This window comes from Pongo abelii, chromosome 2 (assembly GCF_028885655.2).
Source record: "Pongo abelii isolate AG06213 chromosome 2, NHGRI_mPonAbe1-v2.0_pri, whole genome shotgun sequence".
Classification (NCBI taxonomy): domain Eukaryota; kingdom Metazoa; phylum Chordata; class Mammalia; order Primates; family Hominidae; genus Pongo; species Pongo abelii.
The window spans coordinates 5,015,155-5,036,460 of record NC_085928.1 but is presented as its reverse complement, the minus strand read 5'-3'; the positions used below and the strand labels follow the sequence as shown (position 1 = coordinate 5,036,460).

Genomic DNA, 21,306 nt, shown 5'->3' with positions numbered 1-21,306 from the left:
GATCCCTTCCTTACATCTTATACAAAAATTAATTCTAGGTGGATTAAAGACTTAAATGTTAGACCTAAACCCATAAAAACCCTAGAAGAAAACCTAGGCAATATCATTCGGGACACAGGCATGGGCAAGGACTTCATGACTAAAACACCAAAAGCAATGGCAATAAAAGCCAAAATTGACAAATGGGATCTAACTAAACTAAAGAGCTTCTGCACAGCAAAAGAAACTACCATCAGAGTGAACAGGCAACCTACAAAATGGGAGAAAATTTTTACAATCTACCCATCTGACAAAGGGCTAATATCCAGAATCTACAAAGAACTTAAACAAATTTACAAGAAAAAATCAAACAACCTCATCAAAAAGTGGGCAAAGGATATCAACAGACACTTCTCAAAAGAAGACATTTATGCAGCCAACAGACACATGAAAAATGCTCATCATCACTGGTCATCAGAGAAGTGCAAATCAAAACCACAATGAGATATCATCTCACACCAGTTAGAATGGTGATCATTAAAAAGTCAGGAAACAACAGGTGCTGGAGAGGATGTGGAGAAATAGGAACACTTTTACACTGTTGGTGGGACTGTAAACTTGTTCAACCATTGTGGAAGTCGGTGTGGCAATTCCTCAGGGATCTAGAACTAGAAATACCATTCGACCCAGCCATCCCATTACTGGGTATATACCCAAAGGATTATAAATCATGCTGCTATAAAGACACATGCCCACAGATGTTTACTGCAGCACTATTCACAATAGCAAACACTTGGAACCAACACAAATGCCCATCAATGATAGACTGGATTAAGAAAATGTGGCACATATACACCGTGGAATACTCTGCAGTCATAAAAAAGGATGAGTTCATGTCGTTTGCAGGGACATGGATGAAGCTGGAAACCATCATTCTCAGCAAACTATCACAAGGACAGAAAACCAAACACCTCATGTTCTCACTCACAGGTGGGAATCGAACAATGAGAACAGTTGCACACGGGGTGGAGAACATAACACAGGAGGGCCTGTCATGGGGTGGGGGGAGGGGGGATGGATAGCATTAGGAGATATGCCTAATGTAAATGATGAGTTAATGGGTGCAGCACACCAACATGGCACATGTCTACATATGTAACAAACCTGCACGTTGTGCACATGTACCCTAGAACTTAAAGTATAAAAAAAAAAAGAAAGGCAAATAAAATTCTGTAGGCGATTGTCATTACCATTATTTGAATTTGGAATATTGAAGAGTTCAGATGGAGGATGAAAGATAATCATCTAGTTTGACAATCAAAATATATATTTTAAGTTGGCTATATCTACAGATATTCAATTTTACACTGATGAATATGCAACATGGGCAGAATTTTCTTAACAGAACTGACCATATATTGAACACTTGGTTTACTATTTGATTCTATCCTGACTATATAACAGAAGATTTAAAAATATCAATTCCCATGGTTTTGGTTTAATGTAAATAGACTGAGTTATAATCAGAATAAAGTTTCCATCCATGATAGTAAATAAATGGTCTCAGTGAAATGAAGATTCAGAAGCACTTATTTTAATAATTTTCATAATGCTATTCAAAGGTATCTACAAATATACAGCAGTAGGATAGTAATACCTTTTATTGGTGTCTTTCAATTTTGGTAATTTTTATGGGAAACTTGGTTATACTCTAGAAAGAATAATAATTTAACTCATCTTTGGTTCTCTCAAGAATTTTATAAGGTGCAGCAATTTTACTATGAAATTGTATATTTTCAAAGAAAAAAAGAAATAAACATACATTTTTATCTCGGCATGATGGCTCATGCCTGTAGTCCCAACTACTCAAGAGGCTGAGGTAGGAGGATTGCCTAAGCCTGGGAGGCTGAGGCTGCAGTAAGCTGAGATCACGCCACTGCATTCCAGCCTGGGCAACAGACTGATTCTCTCTCTCTCTCTCTCTCTCTCTCTCTCCCTCTCTCTCTCTATATATATACACATACACACACACACACACACACACACACACACACACACGTACGTTATCAGAATTCTTTCAAGCCTCACAAGATGGTGGATACACAAGGGTACATTAACATTTATGACTGAATTTTATGGTCTTCTTACCCTCACTTTGTGATCCAGAGATTCCAGTATTTGCCAAGTTTTTTAAAGCATTTTGGGCAAGTCTCACATCAAACTAATACATCCACTCCATCCACTCCCTCTACCTCACTAAAAAAATCTTTACTATGTTTGCATTAACAAAGATTTAAAATGAAGTTAATGTCCAACGTTGGCAAAGATAAGAGGAACAAGACACCCTTTAAATCTACGTTCAAAAGCAAGTTCCCAGGAGGAAATGTAACAATATGTATCCCAAACCTTCAAACTAGGCACACTATATAGACATTCAGCTAACAACTCTATTTCTAGAAAATTAACTTGAGGAAATAAACATGGATATATATATATAAAGAAATATATATGAATATGTTCATTACAATATAATTGATATAAGCAAAACATTGGAAATAATCTAAAAGTCCGAAAATATAGTTTTGGTTAAATATATTATAATAAGCACATATAAAGGAAAATTATGTATCTATTTTAAAGGGTGATATAGACTCTAACTTACTGATACAAAAACAATCATTATAGTTTTATGATATGAAACATCAAGTTACAAAAATTATATAGAGCACAATTCCATGTATTTTCATTTCTAAGAATGTATATCTGTGGACAAAAGCTCAGAAGAACATAGAGCAAAATATTACATTGGTCTCTGGTCAGTGGTACTACAGATGCATTTTTTATTGCATATCTATATTTTCAAATTAGATTGCATTAAACGTGGCTTTCTTAAATAGTTTTAAAATATTAGAGAATCACTGGCTTACAGCTAGTAGTGTAAGCCAGGGAAAGTTATCCAATGAGACCCAAAGGTCTAAATTCCAAGGTTAATAATGGATTGTATGTTTCAAAACAACTAAAAGAGGACTTCATATATTCTCAACACAAAGAAATGATAAATATTTGAAGTGACAGATATGCTAATTTGCACGATTTGATCTTTTCACAATGTATAAAAATATCAAAACACTACATTGTACCCTATAAACATGGTTGTCCTTTAGTATTCTTGGGGGATTGGCTCCAGGACCCTGGCAGATATAAAAATCCAAGGATGCTCAAATCCTTTATTGTATTAGGACATTCTCACATTGCTACCAAGAAATACCTGAGACTGGGCAATTTATTTTAAAAAGAGGCTTAATTGGCTCACAGTTCTGCTGGAGGCTGAGACGGTGGATCACCTGGATCAGGAGTTCGAGACCAGCCTGGCCAACATGGTGAAACCCTGTCTCTAAAAAAATACAGAAATTAGCTGGGCGCAGTGGTGCATGCCTGTAGTCCCAGCTACTCAGGAGGCTGAGGCAGGAGAATCACTTGAACCCGGGAAGTGGAGGTTGCAGTGAGCCGAGATCGTGCCACTGCACTCCAGCCTGGGCGACAGAGCGAGAATCCATCTCAAAAAGATAATAATAATAAAATAAAATAAAATAAAATAAAATAAAAATATTGAATTATCACCCAACCCCCCTAAATTATTATTTTTACTTATATGTTTTTGTAAGATATATGTAAAATAAAACCTAATAAAACAGGAATATTTAGGTAAAAAGAATTTGTATCATCTAACAGAACAAGGGTCAAGACTTTTTTTCATCGCAAAGGTTGTTTTCTTTTAGATTAATGCAATGTTAATCTCAATCAAAGCTTAATAATGTAAAGATAATTTAGGTCTTGCTAATGTCAAACATCATCCTGCCCTTTTTGATTCACTGAATAATGATATGAAACCCAATCCTACATTTGATAAAATTCCAACATCTGTCAAAACCTCTGCATTCCTTCATTCTTGTGGATAGTCACTGTTGGTTTTGTAGATTAGCTTTCACTAACCTCTTCCTCACCTGCATCTTATCAGACTCTTTTCTTTGTACTTGATATGGTTTGGCTCTGTGTCCCCATCCAAATCTCATCTTTAATTGAACTCCCATAATTGCCACATGTTGCGGGAGGCAACTGGTGGGAGAAAATTGAATCACTGGGGTGGTTTCCCCCATATTGTTCTCGTGGTGGTGAATAAGTCTCATGAAATCTGATGGTTTTTATCAGGGGTTTCTGCTTTTGCGTCTTCCTCATTCTCTCTTTGCCTGCTGCCATTCATATAAGATGGGACTTGCTCTTCCTTGCCTTCCACTGTGATTGTGAGGCTTCCCCAGCCACATGGACCTGAAAGTCCAGTTATACCTCCTTCTTTGGTAAATTTCCCAGTCTTGGGTATGTCTTTATCAGCAGCATGAAAACAGACTAATGGAGTACTTAATCAATTTAGATGTGAAAATTGACACTTTTTGAAAACATTGGAGGCAGAGGAATTGGGGGTTCAGTTGTTTATATTTAAGCAACTTTTGTAATTTAAAGTTGAAACTTAGAAATGCCACTTTTACTGGGTGCAGTGGCTCACATCTGTAATCTCAGCACTTTGCGAGGCTGAGGTAGAAGGATCCGTTGAGCTCAGGAGTTGGAGACCAGCCTGGGCAACATGGCCAAAATTAGCTGGGCATGGTGGCTCAAGCCTGTAGTCACAGCTATTCAGGAGCTGAGGCAGGAGGATTGCTTGAGCCCAGGAGGTCGAGGCTGCGATGAGCTGTGATCACACCACTGCACTTCAACCTGGGGAACAGAGCAAGACTCTTTCTCAAAATAACAACAACCAAAAACAGGAATTTAAAAATAATAAAAGAAAGAAAAAAGAAATGCCCATTCCTAAAAGTCTTTACCCACCTCACATCTAGTAATTTCTCACTGGAGACCTTCTCCACAAGCTGCATTCTCTTGCCATAGTGCTCAGCTTTCTTTCTCCCTTCTCTGACATTGCCTCTTCTTTTGCCCTAATTGCCACCTCTGGCCATTCTGCAAAAATCTGTTCACTTCTCTGTCTTCTCTATCTCATTAAAAACTAGACTGTCTCAAACTTTAAATGTGGATAGAAATTACCGGAAAGTCTTGTTTAAATGTATATTCTGGATGAGTACATCCAGGGTAGGGCCAGATATATTTCATTTTTACTAAGTCCCCAGGTAAAGCTGATGCTGATGTTCCATGGACCACATTGGAATAGCGAAGTTATAGACCATGTTTTAGGGACTTCACTTTCCAAAACTCAAGCTTCTTTTCAAGGTAATTTCTAATATAATAACAGTTCTCACCATAGGAGTAATTTCAATATCAGCTGTTACCATATTTTTTCATTCTGCTACATTAATAGCCAACTCAATGTAATAATACTAAGTAAGTCCCAGCTGGTGTGTTAGTAGGCATAGTAAATTATGCCCTCCCACTATCACAAAGTTTATTCAGATAATTAAAGCAACCACACACTTTGTAATACATATTACCAAAGGTTAAATAGGCAGTAAGTATTTATACTTCTCTTAGAGGAAAAAACATTAATTTCAACCTTAGAGGGAAAATGTTTCTAACAGAGACAGTGCTGAAGAAATATTCCATGTGCTTCATTGGGTTGTAACTATTTGAACTATAAGCAGAAGTGCGTTTGTCACTTTTTTTTTTTTTTTTTGGAGACGGAGTCTCGCTCTGTTGCCCAGGCTGGAGTGCAGTGGCATGATCTCAGCTCACCGCAAGCTCAGTCTCCCGGGTTCATGCCATTCTCCTGCCTCAGCCTCCTGAGTAGCTGGAACTACAGGCGCCCATCACCATGCCCGGCTAATTTTTTTGTATTTTTAGTAGAGATGAGTTTCACTGTGTTAGCTAGGATGGTCTCGATCTCCTGACCCTGAGATCCGCCTGCCTCGGCCTCCCAAAGTGCTGGGATTACAGCCGTGAGCCACCGCGTCCAGCTGCATTTGTCACTTTTAAGCTGAGGCAGTTAAAAACAAGTACACCACCTACATTGCTCTCTCTTTTTTTTTTTGCAGGAACTTTGGATGCCATGTGTTCCCGATGGTATAACTAAAGATGAAAGAGATTTATGCAAACCACACTGAACTTCATATGGTTAAGAAATAAACTCTTATTTTGCCAAGCCATCGAGATTTAGAAATTTGAAAATCAATTTGGAGATTTGAGGATTAATGTGTCATCAATTCATAGACTATCTTATTCTTAACTAATATAAGGGTATGAAACATTTAAACTAATACCTGTAACTGAGGTTATTCAATAATGTGCTTGTTTCTTTGTTAATAATAAAAATCAGAGGGCTCTAATAAAAGCAAAAACACATAGATAAAATAGAGTTGTTCAGGTTTATTCCTTGAATAAAATAACCAATAAAACAAAAGAGTAAAGAAAAAAAGCAAAGACTGTTTTTTAAATATTAGAGACTAGCTATTGAGAAAAAAAACACTTTTCTAAATTATCCTTTAAATGGAAAAATTAAGACCCTGCAAAGTTTTATCATAGTTCAATTCATGATTCTAAAAAAGGGAAACAAAATCATAAAGTACGTTAAAACTTGAGTAGTCTTTGGCTAGATCACCTGGGATGACTGGGAGGATGACAAAGAGGAATTGTCTTTCAAACAGAAGGACCAGCATGTGAAAAGGCCGTAAGGGAGAAGGGACAGAGAACGGTCCATTTTGAGAGGAGAAGCAGGGAAAGGTCAGTTGTAGGAAGAGATAAGGCTGGAATCCCCTAGATTTTGAGCTTTGTATGCCAAATTCAGATTTCAGAAACAGCGATAGGAGACAAAAAGCAGCAGCTGATGCTTTTAAAATTGATTTTATAGAAGCAAATTGCCATGTTATGGTGAGGGCCACATTGTGGGAATGGTGAGAGGCCTCAGGAGCTGAGGGCCTCAATCCTACACTTGGGAGGAACTGAATTCTCCCAACAATCAGGAAGCCTGGAAGTGGACTTCAAGCTTCAAATGAGATCTCAACCATGACCGACCCATTGATTTTAGCCTTGTGAGATTCTGAGCAACTTAACTGGATTTGTGCCTGGACTTCTGACCTATGCAACTGTGAGATAATGAATTGTGTTTTCCTAAGCTGTTACATTTTTGGTAATGTGTTACAAAGCAATAGAAAATGAATACAAAAAGAGACAGCATAATTTTTAATCAGGCTGAATGTGGTAATATTGCTGCTTTCATTCCATTTGCTAGCTAGGGCTGCCAGCTTCAGTTCTAACAGTTGGCTTGGCTGGCTAATGCCATCCTAGACCAATCTTGGCACACACCAAATAACATTGAAAAGCCAGACATTCCTTGGCATAATGTAACAGAAAGAATTCACAAAGACTGGGAGACAGAAATTCTGGCTTGAATGTTTTATGTTGCCCCTACCTATTCTCTCCTCCTTAATCATCCCCCCCTCCCCCAATATAGAAGAGAAGACTACATTTTCACTGATCTTGTGAAAAACGATTATTGGAGAAACCACTGGAATTTTTAATAAGCATTTTACTGGCAGTTCTCCCTAGATCAAACATGCTGGTGGGAGGGACAGCAATGGAAATGAGCCCCCAGATGTCAAGTGGAATGGGAAGAAACAGGGGTGGCTGAGCTTAGGTAGCAGCTCTTACTCACCTGAACAAAAACTGGGGTATGTGTAGTAACCACATTTTGGAGAAAGGATTAACAAGCAGAGATCTCATGAGATTGAGATGAATAGACAACCCACCGATTTCTTCACTGTTTCATGCACAAACTCCCTATATTAGCAAATAGAGGCTGTACTTCAATCACAATAAAAATAAATCACTGCCTCTCCTTAATCACCAATTTTCAGTTATCTGACTGATCCAGAACCTCTTGAGTGGAGGAGAGGAGAGAGGCCCTTGAAGAAGTATCCTTCTGTTACAGTTTCATACTATAAGCTTTTCTCCCAGTTTCTCCAAACTAAAATGAAGTATCTTACCTGAATATACACTGAAGAGAAACATCCCAAAAACCTTTAGTGATTATTAGATAGTGGGCTTTGAGGAAGCAAAATGTCTAAGACCTAATGTATGCTGATTAAGGTATGCTGGTTGGAGTTGAGGCTTATGCAGTCAGCTGATAAGCAGAAGTCTGTCCTAAAACCATCTAACTATGGGCCTAATCAGACTAAAACCCAAAGCTTTCATTCCTTGCCTAGGACTGAGAGCAGTGGACTCTTCAGCAAGAGTTTGGTCATGTTGGAACATTCCTGCAGAAGTGAGAGAAGTTGTTATGTACCTGAGTGTCCGTCACTAAGGTAGAAGAATAAATTTTGGTAGATGTCTTATTTTTGAGGCATATTCCATTTTAAGGTTTTCTACCATGATCTATTCAACATAGAAGTCAAAAGGCTGCCAAATGCAGATGGGAACCATAGTAAGAGAATGCTCTCCAGCTAGTTCAAAGTTCAATTCAAGTGGTCTGTCACTTGGCCTAGCCAATGATCCATCAGATCCAATTGTGCTCAAATTTTCCATAAAAGAGCAAGGTCCTCTTCAGAAGCAGCAGCAAGTTCCAGAAGAGAAACTTCAGTAGGGATCCCCATGATTTGTGCAAGTCTCATTTCCTTCAGCAAGTAATTCGTTTTCTTTTGAGAAACTGCTCTTGGGTTTTTTGTTGTTGTTGTCATTTGTTTGTTTGTTTTTTGGGACTTAAGTGGAGTCTGAAAATCTGACTATCTGACACCTGGTGACCATGAGATGTAAACAGCTCATCATAAGCTGGATGCTGTCTTTTCCATTGAGCTATGTAGTTGTGATAGCATAAACCATGCTCAACTGGTACAAATAAGATGAGCCTAAAGGCATAACTTAGTTGCCTACACAGGTTGGTAACTCTCTTGACTTCCTCCTCACCCTCAAACCCCCTCATTGGTCTCATAAGAAGAGATCTATGACCAACTAATCTCTGGCTTACAGATGTGTTAATCTGTCTGCATCGCTACAAAGGAATACTTGAGGGTGGATAATTTATAAAGAAAAGGAGTTTAATAGGATCACCGTTCTGCAGGCTGTACAAGAAGCATGGTGCTAGCATCTACTCCTGGTGAGGGCCTCAGGAAGTTTCCAATCATGGTAGAAGGCAAAAGGGGAGCTGGTGGATCACATGGCCAGAACAGGAGCAAGAGCGAGAAGGAGAGGTCCCAGACTTTAAACAACCAGATCTCACGTGAACCTCTGTGAATCTCACATAAGAAGTCACTCATCACCTGGGGGCTGGTGCTAAGTCATTCACAAGGGACCCACCCCCATGACCAAAACACCTCCCACCTGGCACCACCTCCTACAATGGACGTGCCTTCCCTTCCCTTCCCTTCCCTCCCCTCCCCTCCCCTCCCCTTCCCTTCCCTTCCCTTTCCTTTTCTTTCTTTTCTGTTGCGGGAAGTCAGAGACCCCGAATGGAGGGACCGGCTGGAGCCACAGCAGGGGAACATGAATTGTGAAGATTTCATTTTAATATGGACATTTATCAGTTCCCAAATTAATACTTTTATAATTTCTTACACCTGTCTTACTTTAATCTCTTAATCCTGTTATCTTCCCAAACTGAGGATGTACATCACCTCAGGGCCACTATGATAATTGTGTTAACTGTACAAATTGATTGTAAAACATGTGTGTTTGAACAATATGAAATCAGTGCACCTTGAAAAAGAAAAGAATAACAGTGATTTTAGGGAACAAGGGAAGACAACCATAAGGTCTGACTGCCTGCGGGGTCGGGCAAAAACAGCCAAATTTTTCTTCTTGCAGAGAACCTATAAATGGATGAGCAAGTAGGAAAGATATTGCTAAATTCTTTTCCTAGCAAGGAATATTAATATTAAGACCCTGTGAAAGGAATTCATTCCTGGGGGGCCGTTTATAAACGGCCGCTCTGAGAACGTCTGTCCTATGCGGTTGAGATAAGGACTGAGATACACCCTGGTCTCGTGCAGTACCCTCAGGCTTACTAGGGTGGGGAAAAAACCTCACCCTGGTAAATTTGAGGTCAGACCGGTTCTCTGCTCTCAAACCCTGTTTTCTGTTGTTTAAGATGTTTATCAAGATAATATGTGCACCACTGAACATAGACCCTTATCAGTAATTCTGCTTCTGCCCTTTGCCTTGTGATCTTTGTTCTCCCTTTTGCCCTTTGAAGCATGTGATCTTTGTGACCTACTGCCTGTTCTTAAACCCCCTCCCCTTCTGAAATCCTTAATAAAAACCTGCTGGTTTTGAGGGTCAGGTGGGCATCACAGTCCTACAGATATGTGATGTCACCCCCTGAGGCGCAGCTGTAAAATTCCTCTCTTTGTACTCTTTCTCTTTATTTCTCAGCCAGCCAACACTTATGGAAAATAGAAACAATCTACGTTGAAATATTGAGGGCAGGTTCGGATTTCTCAGGCCAACTAAGAATCCCTACGCCTAGCTGGGAAGGTGACAACATCCACCTTTAAACAAGGGGCTTGCAACTTAGCTCACACCCGACCAATCAGAGAGCTCACTAAAATGCGAATTAGGCAAAAACAGGAGGTAAAGAAATAGTCAATCATCTACTGCCTGAGAGCACAGCGGTAGGGACAAGGATCGGGATAAAAACCCAGGCACTCGAGCCAGCAACGGCAACCCCCTTTGGGTCCCCTCCCTTTGTATGGGAGCTCTGTTTTCACTCTATTTCACAATATTAAATCTTGCAACTGCACTCTTCTGGTCTGTGTTTGTTACAGCTCGAGCTGAGCTTTTGCTCACCATCCACCACTGCTGTTTGCCGCCATCGCAGACCTGCTGCTGACTCCCATCCCTCCGGATCCGGAAGGGTGTCTGCTGTGCTCCTGATCGAGCGAGGCGCCCATTGCCACTCTTGATCTGGCTAAAGGCTTGCCATTGTTCCTGCATGGCTAAGTGCCTGGGTTCGTCCTAATCGGGTTGAACACTAGTCACTGGGTTCTACGGTTCTCTTCTGTGACCCAAGGCTTCTAATAGAGCTATAACACTCACTGCATGGCCCATGATTCCATTCCTTGGAATCCCTGAGGCCAAGAACCCCAGGTCAGAGAACACGAGGCTTGCCACCATCTTGGAAGCAGCCTGCCACCATCTTGGAAGCGGCTCGCCACCATCTTGGGAGCTCTGTGAGCAAGGATCCCCCAGTAACAACCTGATACTTTTCTTTTCTATCTTTATTTTTTATAGTCTTGTTCTGTCACCAAGGCTGGAGTGCAGTGGCATGATCTCGATTCACCGCAGCCTTCACCTCCCAGGTCCCAGTGATTCTCCTGCCTCAGCCTCCTGAGTAGCTGGAATTACAGGTGTGCACCACCACATCCGGCTAATTTTTGTATGTTTAGTAAAGACAGGGTTTCATCATGTTGGCCAGACTGATCCCAAACTCCTGGCCTCAAGTGATCCACCTGCCTCGGCCTCCCAAAGTGGTGAAGTCCTGAGATTACAGGCATGAGCCACTGCGCCTGGCCAGAAGTCTCTTTTCAACATGAGATATGGAGGGGATAAAACATCCTAACCATATCAACAGACGCTTCTCTGTGGTATACCAGTATGAGCCAGATGTAGACCTCCTATAAAGCTACAGCCAAAAACTAACAAACTAACCTCTCTCAGGGGAGGTCCTGAGAGGCACTGGAGAAGCAAAATCCTCACTGTGGGCAGACATATAAGTGGCATTTCTCATTGTTCACTTTGCCTACAATGAGAAATTGCCTGAGATGGTTGCAAATGGTCTTTCCAGAGGTTCAGTGACTTGTAAAGAGGTAGATCACAGGCTTAGGGATGAAGTTCAAGCAAGAATTGTCCCAGAGATGAGAATGTTTGTGTTCCAGGTGAACATTCACAAGACAGCCCCACACCAGAGAAGTTCTTAATAATCATAACGGCAGAATGACCTACTTAATGACCATCAGTTATGTTTCCTCTCAAGACTATCTACTGTAAGGACCACAAACTAAAGATTCTAAGTGTCCAGTAGGCAGCATAAACAAAGGAAGATAATTTGGTTAAAGACAATGGGAGATGCTCAGCATTGTGGCAAACTGGAGAGGGCACATTCTATCTAAAGAAGGCAGCTCACCACACCTGTAATCCCAGCATTTTGGGAGGCCAAGGCGGGTGGATCACAATGTCAGGAGTTCGAGACCAGCCTAGCCAACATGGTGGAACCCCGTCTCTACTAAAAATACAAAAATTAGCTGGGCATGGTGGCACATGCCTGTAGTCCCAGCCACTCAGGAGGCTGAGGCAGGGCGACAGAGCAAGACTCTGTTCCAAAAAAAAAAAAAAAGAAGAAGAAGAAGGCAGCTCACAATCAGCTTGAGCTGAATCTTACCATGTTGGGATGTGGGCCAGTGTTGTCAGATGTTCCTTCATTGTTTTTCAAGAGAAGCCCTAAAACCAAATGTTGACATGAAATGTTCCAATTTTTGAAATGTATGAGGGCCAAACACAGAAGATTATAGGCCACATATGGCTTTCGGGTTGCCCTCAGTCTAATGTTTATCCAATATTTATTTAAAAAGGAAGCCACAGTGGCAAGGATGGAGGCTACACATTGGCCACACTGGATCTGCCGCATGAACTTTCCTTCACTAGGGCCCACCCAGACTCTCCTTATCAAAGTAAAAACACCAAATTTTTCTGCAGGATTGCTATTCCTCGAGCTGCTGAAAGTTGAACATATTACATAGTTCAATCAGATTATCTGGTAGATTGTTGATAAAGAAGGGCTCTTCCATCATGGAGGAGCAGCGTAGGTAGAGACACTTATTGGGATTTAATTTTTCTGTCAGCACAACTATTGGTAGACTTATTCAATGCTTTATGCTAAGCCACACAACACTACCTCTAAGGACTTAACACCACAATTAAGAAAACAAATCAGTGGAATGATTATAGTTTTCCTTGGCCTTAGTGTATATCCTAATATCTGGAAGGAGCTAACCTTATAGAATGATGAACTCACCAATTATTGAGGGCTCACTCACTGTAAGACACAACACTATCTTTCAAAATATGGTTTTAAAAAATGTGGTATGTTCTCTGTACCAGCAATCATTAAAATATAGTGCTATCTGGGCATAGTGGCTCACGCCTGTAATCCCAGCACTTTGGGAAGCTGAGGCCAGAGAATCCCTTGAGTCCAGGAGTTCGAGATCAGCCTGGGAAACATAGCAAGATCTCATCTCTACTAAAAATCAAAAAGAACATTAGCTGGTGTAATGGCATGCACCTATAGTCCCAGTTACTTGGGAGGCTGAGGTGGAAGGATCCCTTGAACCTGGCAGGTCGAGGCTGCAGTGAGACATGATTGTGCTACTGCACTCCTCCAGCCCATGCAACAGAATGAGGCCCTGTCTCAAAAAATAAATAAATAAATAAATAAATAAATAAATAAATAAAAGATTGTAGGCTAGTCCAATAGTAGTGGGTTATCAGAACTTGTTAATATTAGTATCATTAAGTTGATACACAACCTCCAACTGGCAAATTTGACTGGCTTAAAATAAAATAAAATACAGCGCTATTTTACTAAAGCCGAAATACACAGATCCAGAATAAAGGGAAAAAGGAAAGAAGTACTTGTCATGATATGATGTTTAATGACTGTTATGGCTGACCCCTAGAGATGCTGAAGTTGTAATTCCCTAGTACCTGTAAATATGACCTTATTTGGAAATAGGGTCTTTGCAGATGATCAAATTAAGATGAGGTCATTAGGGTAATCCAGTGAGGCTGGTGTCCTTATAAAAAGGGGAAATGTGGGCACAGAGACAGACATGTACAGAGGGAAAACGATGTGAAGACACAGGAATAATGCCACCCCAAAGCCAAGGAACATCTGAGGTTACCAGGAGCTAGGAGAAAGCATGAAACATATTCTCCCCTTACAGCCCTCAGAAGAAACCAACCTTCCTGATACCTTGATTTTGGACTTCTAGACTTCAAAATTGTGAGACCACAACTTGCTGTTGTTTAAACCACCTACTTTGTGGTACTTTATTATGGCAGTCCTAGGGGACTAATACAGGTACCTAATCTCAAATTTTTTACATTCCGTCCTCACAACTGCATTCGGCTCACCTACAAATTTGGAAACCAAGAATGGTTTCCAAGGAATGCATTCACTAGGGGACCTAACATAATTTTCCACTGAATTACAAGCTGAGACTGCTCTGTTGCCATTTGAAGCTCTTTACCTGATGAAAAAAAATAAATAAATAAAAATAAGAGGATTATGTTAGAAGGAAGACAATAATCCAGGCAAAATAGTGTCGTTGCCACATACTAATCAGGGTTAGGTGTGAAGCCCCTCCAGGATGACTACTGTCCACAGGAGAAATAGGAAAAGAAACAATGGATGGACCATCCACAGGTAGGGACAATAAGGGCTCGGATTCTTCCTGAATATGCTATGGTTCATCTTATTGAGCAAACACAAACATGAGGTACTTGCATCCTGAGGGCAAGAGAGCTATGAAATGGGTAGGGAAAGAGTCATAAATACCAGCTCATGCTTGTAACCAAGGGAGAGAAAGGCAAGCCCTAAAACCATTACCTGTATTCCCCTGCCTGTTTTTTTGTTTTTGCTTTTCTTTTCTTTCTTCTTTTTTTTTTTTTTGCATATAAGATGTGTTGGTACACTATAATGTATCATTTTATCCATAAAGCATAGCACAGAAATACAGGAATCATGGCCATCACTTGATGATAACTAGGAAATGGAAGCCTCAAGCCTTCCTCTCTGGATGTGGTGCCTGGAACCAATTGAGGAGAGGGTTCTTTCTCTGTGCAGTAGTTATCTGCATTATATTAGATAAATATTTTCAAATGGTGTGAATGGAAAGAAGGGCAAGTGTATATGTTAAACAGCCAATAATTAGAATATGTAGACTTTTCTTATTTCTGTGTCCTTCCCAGCATCCATTCTTTTGTGGGAACTGTTCTTCCGGCACTCTATGCAATTCTAGTGAGCTGTCAATCACAGGACTCCAGTGCCAGGCTAAGCCAAAATGATCAGGGTCTCCTAGGAATTTGAACTGTTCACAGAGACACACAGGACTGAAAGACAGAATTGAGTCATCTGATTGGCAGCTCCTAAAGTACTATCACATGAGTTCCCACTGTGTAGGTCACCTAAATGTTCACATTCCTTCCGTAGGCCTGGCTTCTGTAGGCCTGGCTGTTCAGCTAGCCATTCAGTAGCCTTCCGATAAATTATTTAACTGCTCCTTCCTTCCTTCCTTCCTCTCTTTTTTCTTTTCCTTTTTTCTCTCCTTTAGTTAGCAATAGTTCATTACTGTTGCTTATAGGCAAAGAATACTGTATTATCAGGCATAATATTTTGAAGGTTTAAGTATGTATATAGATCACTCAAGCTGCAAAAATATAAACTTGATGAACAGAAAAGGTCTATTGTTTCTTAGCACAGAATTAATAGTAAGAGAATGTGGCATAGGGTTTGATGTTGTATTAGTGTATATTAGAAATTGTTTCTAACTCTTCCAGCACAAACTCCAACTATAACCTAACCTTGATAAAATCTTTCCATCAGTGCAACATTTTGGACTTTTTAGTAAAGATAATTTAAGAAAAGATAAGGTTTCATAACTAGTAAAAGGAATAGTTAGAGAAGGAAAGAAGAGGGTACAAAAGAGGAGGAAAATATGAGTCAGTAGTGTCTAGAGTAGCCTGCACTGGCCCAGGGTGGCAGTCTAGATAAGGCCAAATTAGCACAGCCAAAGGGACATCCTCTTTCTCCTATTTCCTCACCACATGCCTTAAGTGGGAAATGATTAAAATATGTAGACAGTATCTATTTTATTTTTATTATTTTTGGAGACAGGATCTCGCTCTATCACCCAGGCTGGTGTGCAGTGGCATAATCATGCTCACTGCAGCCTCAACCTCCTGGGCTCAAGTGATCCTCCCACCTTAGACCCCTGAGTAGCTGGGCCTACAAGTGTGTACCAACACATCCAGCTAATTTTTTTTTTTAATTTCTTTTGTAGAGACAGGGTCCCACTGTGTTGCCCAGGCTGGTCTTGAACTCCTGGCTTCATGCGATCCTTCCTCCTCAGCCTCCCAAAGTGCTGGGATTACAGGCATGAGCGGCCATGACCGGGTGACAGTATATATGTTAAATATAGAGATTCTCATCTCTGTCTCTCATACATATATGTATGTATATATATATATTCTGGAAAATTAGTTAATATCTCTGAACAATTTTTTTTTTATTTCTAAAACAAATAAGTTGAATTAGATTATTTCTAATAACTCTTTCTAAAATAAAGCTATGATTTATAAATGTTTTTCTTTAAATCACAACTATAAGCCAGCCATGGTGGTGCATACCTATAGTCCCAGATACTCAGAAGGCTGATTGGAGGATTCCTTGAGGCCAGGAGTTCAAAGCTGTAGTGCACTATAATAGTGCCTGTGAATAGCCACTGCACTCCAGTCTGGGCAAGATTTTTTTTAATCACAAAAATATTTTTTTAATCGTCCTTAGCTTTCTATGGCCTAAACAATGAATTATAGGCTGGATAATGTGGCTCACTCCTGTAATCCCAGCACTTTGGGAGGCTGAGGTGAGCAGATCACTGGAGGTCAGGACTTCAAGACCAGCCTGGCCAACATAGTGAAACCCTGTCTCTACTAAAAATACAAAAATTAGCCAGGTATGGTGGTGCATGCCTGTAATACCAGCTACTCGGGAGGCTGAGGTGGGGGGATCACTTGAACCCAGGAGGCAGAGGTTGCAGTGAGCTGGGATCACGCCACTGCACTCCTGCACTCCAGCCTGGGCAACACAGCAAGGCTTCATCTCTAAATAAATAGATAGATAAATAAATAAATAAATAAATAAATACATAATTCTAAATAAAGAACTACACAATGAATTACAAATAAAATATTTACAGCTCTAATTATATCTCAGATTTAAAATCATATGGAGGCTGGGCACAGTGGCTCACACCTGTAATCCCAGCACTTCGGGCAGCCAAAATAGGCAGGCCACTTGAACCCTGGAGTTCAAGAGCAGCCTAGGCAATATGGCAAAACACCAACTCTACCAAAAAAACAAAACAAAATAAAAACCACACACACACACACACACACACACACAAACACACACACACACACAAATTAGCTGGGCGTGGTGCCAGATGCCTGTTGTCCCAGCTACTCAGGAGGCTGATCTGGGAGGATCCCATGAGCTCGGGAGGGGGAGGTTGCCGTGAGCTGTGATCGTGCCACTGCACTCCAGCCTTAGTGACAGAACCAGACTGTCTCAAAAAAGTAAACAAATAAAAATAAAGTAAAATCAAATCATATGGATTAAAAACATCAAATCTATATCCAAATTTCCTCATCAGTAAACCACAGATGACTTTTAATCCAACTAAGCAATCAAAAACTTTTAACTGAAGGCATTATGGGGCCAACTATTCTTTATGTGATATACTTGAAGAATTAATTTATCTACTCTATCAGTGTTATATATAACAAGTGTAATTCCCCATATGTTTATATATAATACACATACACAAACCCAAATAATTTTTACCTCTGCCTAGATTCAGTTAAAATGTAACAATCTCTACAAAAAGAAAAGGCCTAGCAAATTTCTATGATGACAAGGAGTTAGGTGTGGCAAGCTACTTTGCCTTTCTCCTCTCCAAAACACTAGCTATGAAGCAAATATTTAATTGTCCTAATGAACGATATAGATAATAAGCGCATGTAGTTACAAATTGGCTGAATGACAGGGGTTTGAATGCTGAAGTTTTGCAATTGTAGCTCTTTAATGTAAGATCAAAAAATAATGTTTTAGTCCCAAGCTAGATTTTTAAAGTACTGCATTCATCCTGATGACTAACTAATAGAAACTAGTGGAATGTTAGCAAATTGATATATAATTTTCTTGAAATTTCCATCTTCGAAAAGTTTACTTTGGAGCTCTAGGCTCCTAAAAGTTATTTGTAATTCAGAGTTCTCACTCCTGTTCCAATCCCTGAAAATAACACATAGAACAAGAAGGCATTTTTGGCCAGGTGCGGTGGCTCACGCCTGTAATCCCAGCACTTTGGGTGGCCAAGGCGGGTGGATCACCTGAGGTCAGGAGTTCGTGAGCAGCCTGGACAACATGGTGAAACCCCGTCTGTAGTAAAAATACAAAAAAAAAAAAAAAAAAAAAATTAGCCGGGAGTCAAGGCAGGCACCTGTAATCTCAGCTGCTCGGGAGACTGAGGCATGAGTATCACTTGAACCCGGGGGCGGAGGTTGCAGTGAGCGGAGATCGAGCCACTGAACTCCAGCCTAGGCAGCAGAGCGAGACTCACTCTCAAACAAAAAGGCGTTTTTATTCAATAAACACACTTACAACTTTAGAAAACAAATTAACTGACCACTAAAAATGTACTAATTGCCTTGCTATTCCTTATATAGTTTTCAGAGAAAACTCAATATCCTGTCTTGAATCCGGGCATAAGGACATAAAGAACCTGAAACACAAAGATAAAGAATTCCTGCCACCACCTCAGATCAGTGGCACGCAGTGTTAAAAAATCCTCAGTACAAACGATCTGAGAAATAGAGTACAGTATTTAACAGTCCTTTTAATTTCAGGGTTAGAAACTGACCTATATCTACTGCTATACAAACCCTCAGTCATCCTAAAACATTTCGTTAATGTGAGACAAGCAAACCAAGCTCAAAGTCCAGAAATTGCAAAAGGGAGGTAGGTTTCAGGAGACGGGTGCAGGTTGGGGGCAGGCGCTTGGACAAAGGGAAGACACAGTGTGTTACCTTTTCTTCCCTACTCATATGCTAGAATCTGCTCATCCTAGTTCTCTGACTGGGAACTTCGGTTTTGAAGGGAAATGGGCAGGTGTTCTCATCCCTCCATTGATACTTAGTGTCAACTAGGTTCTTATATCTGTCTTGTAGGCAATACATTCTCGCAACTGTGCAAATAGTGATCCTGCCCCACCATTACACTGCCTGCTCTATCCACGGCTGTTTCCATCCGCTGGGTGTCTGTCGGTACTTACTGGAAACTTTCTAGGAGGCTGCGGCTCTAGAGAAGAAAATCCTACCAGCCAGGGCACGCAGTTCAGTCGACAATGCTGGGGAAGGGAGAAGAGACGCTATTGATTACTCACAGTTTGCCTCTGAGACGGGAAGCACTAGGAGGAGACACGCCAGCAGCGCCCAGCAGCGCCCACCCGGGACCCTCATTTCGAAGCGCGCGGAGGCGCGGGCGGGGACGGTGGCGCGTCGCGGCGGGGACCGGAGCGCTCGGCGCCGCCGAGCTGCGAGCCTGTGCGCCTCGGTCTGAGCCGTGCTGCGCGGTGGCGCCAGCGACCCAGCGAGCCTCAGCGGAACAGCCGGGGGCGGAGGAGACCGCCCGCACCCAGCCCCCAGCCCGAGAGGGGAAGTGATAACAAGGACATTTCCAGGAAGCTTTTCGGAGCTGGGGGATGGGCTTTAGTGTTGGAGGCCTAGTAAACACTGCTGAGACATCCTTCTTCACCAGCTTCCTAGTTGCTGCTTTTCCTCCACAGTGTGACGTTTCCAAAGGGGAAGGGGTGGAGAACGAAGTTCTCTGACTGGTCAAGACAACTTCCAGGGTTCAAGAGGACAGGATCCCTAGGTTCAGAAGCAGAAACAGTGAGACACTGACTTGTCCCTGAAGATATTAACCAAAACCTGGAAGTCAATGAGGACTTTAGGAAGAACTATGGTGATAGGAAAAGCAAATTGGGTCATTTTGATCATCCACATGTTTTTTCGGTCTTGTATGCCATACAGGCATAAAAATAATGTAAAGAATATGAAGAAAAGAAGGGAATATTAGAATAATCTACCTTAAAAAAAACTTGCTCCTCTAAAGACTTCAGTTGAAAGTGAATATCTATCTATACATCTATTTATTAATTAAAAAAAAATTTTTTTTTTGAGACAGAGTCTCACTCTGTTGCCCAGGCTGGAGTGCAGTGGCGCAATTTCGGCTCACTGCAACCTCCACCTCTCGGGTTCAAGTGATTCTCCTGTCTCAGCCTCCTGAGTAGGTGGGATTACAGGCGCCTGCCACCATGCCTGGCTAGTTTTTTTGTATCTTTAGTAGAGACAGGGTTTCACCATGTTGGCCAGGCTGGTTCTGAACTCCTGATGGCAAGTGATCCGCCTGCCTCGGTTTCCCAAAGTGCTGGGATTACAGGCGTGAGCCACCGCACTTGGCCTTATTTATTTATTTATTTATCTGAGACAGGGTCTCACTGGGTTGCCCAGACTGGAGTGCAGTGGTGCAATCATAGCTCACTGCAGCCTCGAACTTCTGAGCTCAAGCAATCCTCCTGCCTCAGTCTCCTGAGTACCTAGGACTACAGTAACACACCACTATGCCAGGCTAATTTTTTAATTTGTTTTTTGTTTTTGTTTTTTTTTGGTAGAGATGGTATCGCTGTGTTGCCCAGACTGGTCTGGAACTCCTGACCTCAAGTGATCCTCTTGCCTTGGCCTCCCAAAGCTTTGGGATTACAGGTGTGAGCCACTTCTCCTGGCCTGAATATCTTTTTAACACCACAAATTTGCATCACACTGCCAGTAATAATTGTCAGCACTGAAAATTTATGTGTCCTACACTGTAACGTCAAACTTGGTAAAACCATCTAGAATCTAATAATATACAATTTGATAATACATCTTTTGATAAAATTCTGGGTTTTTAATTAATCTCAGAAGTTAACTTTGTGAAAGTGATATCTGGCTTTAGCTCAATATGAATTGACACTTGGTAATCTCATTTAGCCAAACTCTGGTTTTGATACAGACCTTAATATACAATTAAAACCTGTCCAAAATTTAACTCTTAATCCAGTCTCATTCATAATCTTAATCCCATCATTTTATCCAGTGTTACACTTCTCCATATCATCTTCTACCAACATAGTGTCTACTTATTCACTTCTTCATCTGTCTTCACCAGTAGAATGTAAGATTCATGAGGGCAGGAATTTTTAAAGGTTTTGTTCACAACTATATTACTAGTGCTTAGAACAGTGACTGGTACATAAACGTGTCATTCAATTTAATTCAACAATGTGTGCCTGGGAATATTTATGCCAAAATATCAACAATTATCCTGAAATGACAGTGTTAACTAGAATCATAGCCGCATGACTCTTTTCTTCATCCAGAATAAGCCAGATTACACACTAAAAAGCCAGAAAATTACAGTGTTTAGATAACAAGTGTTTATTTCTTGCTCATTGGAAGTCTACT

At 40.8% G+C, this 21,306-nt stretch overlaps 1 protein-coding gene across 4 annotated transcripts in view; it reads right to left on the bottom strand.

The window, feature by feature from the left end:
• PROS1 (protein S) overlaps positions 1-21,306 on the bottom strand; it is a 105,493-nt gene that overhangs the window by 80,014 nt on the left and 4,173 nt on the right. For all 4 annotated transcript variants that reach the window (XR_008523488.2, XM_054551234.2, XM_054551235.2 and 1 more), the window contains one exon: positions 19,185-19,671. Coding sequence is in view for 3 of the 4 variants with exons in the window: in XM_054551234.2 (XP_054407209.2) it covers positions 19,185-19,260 (76 nt within the window). In the remaining variant the exon portion in view is untranslated. The remainder of the gene's footprint in view (positions 1-19,184; positions 19,672-21,306) is intronic.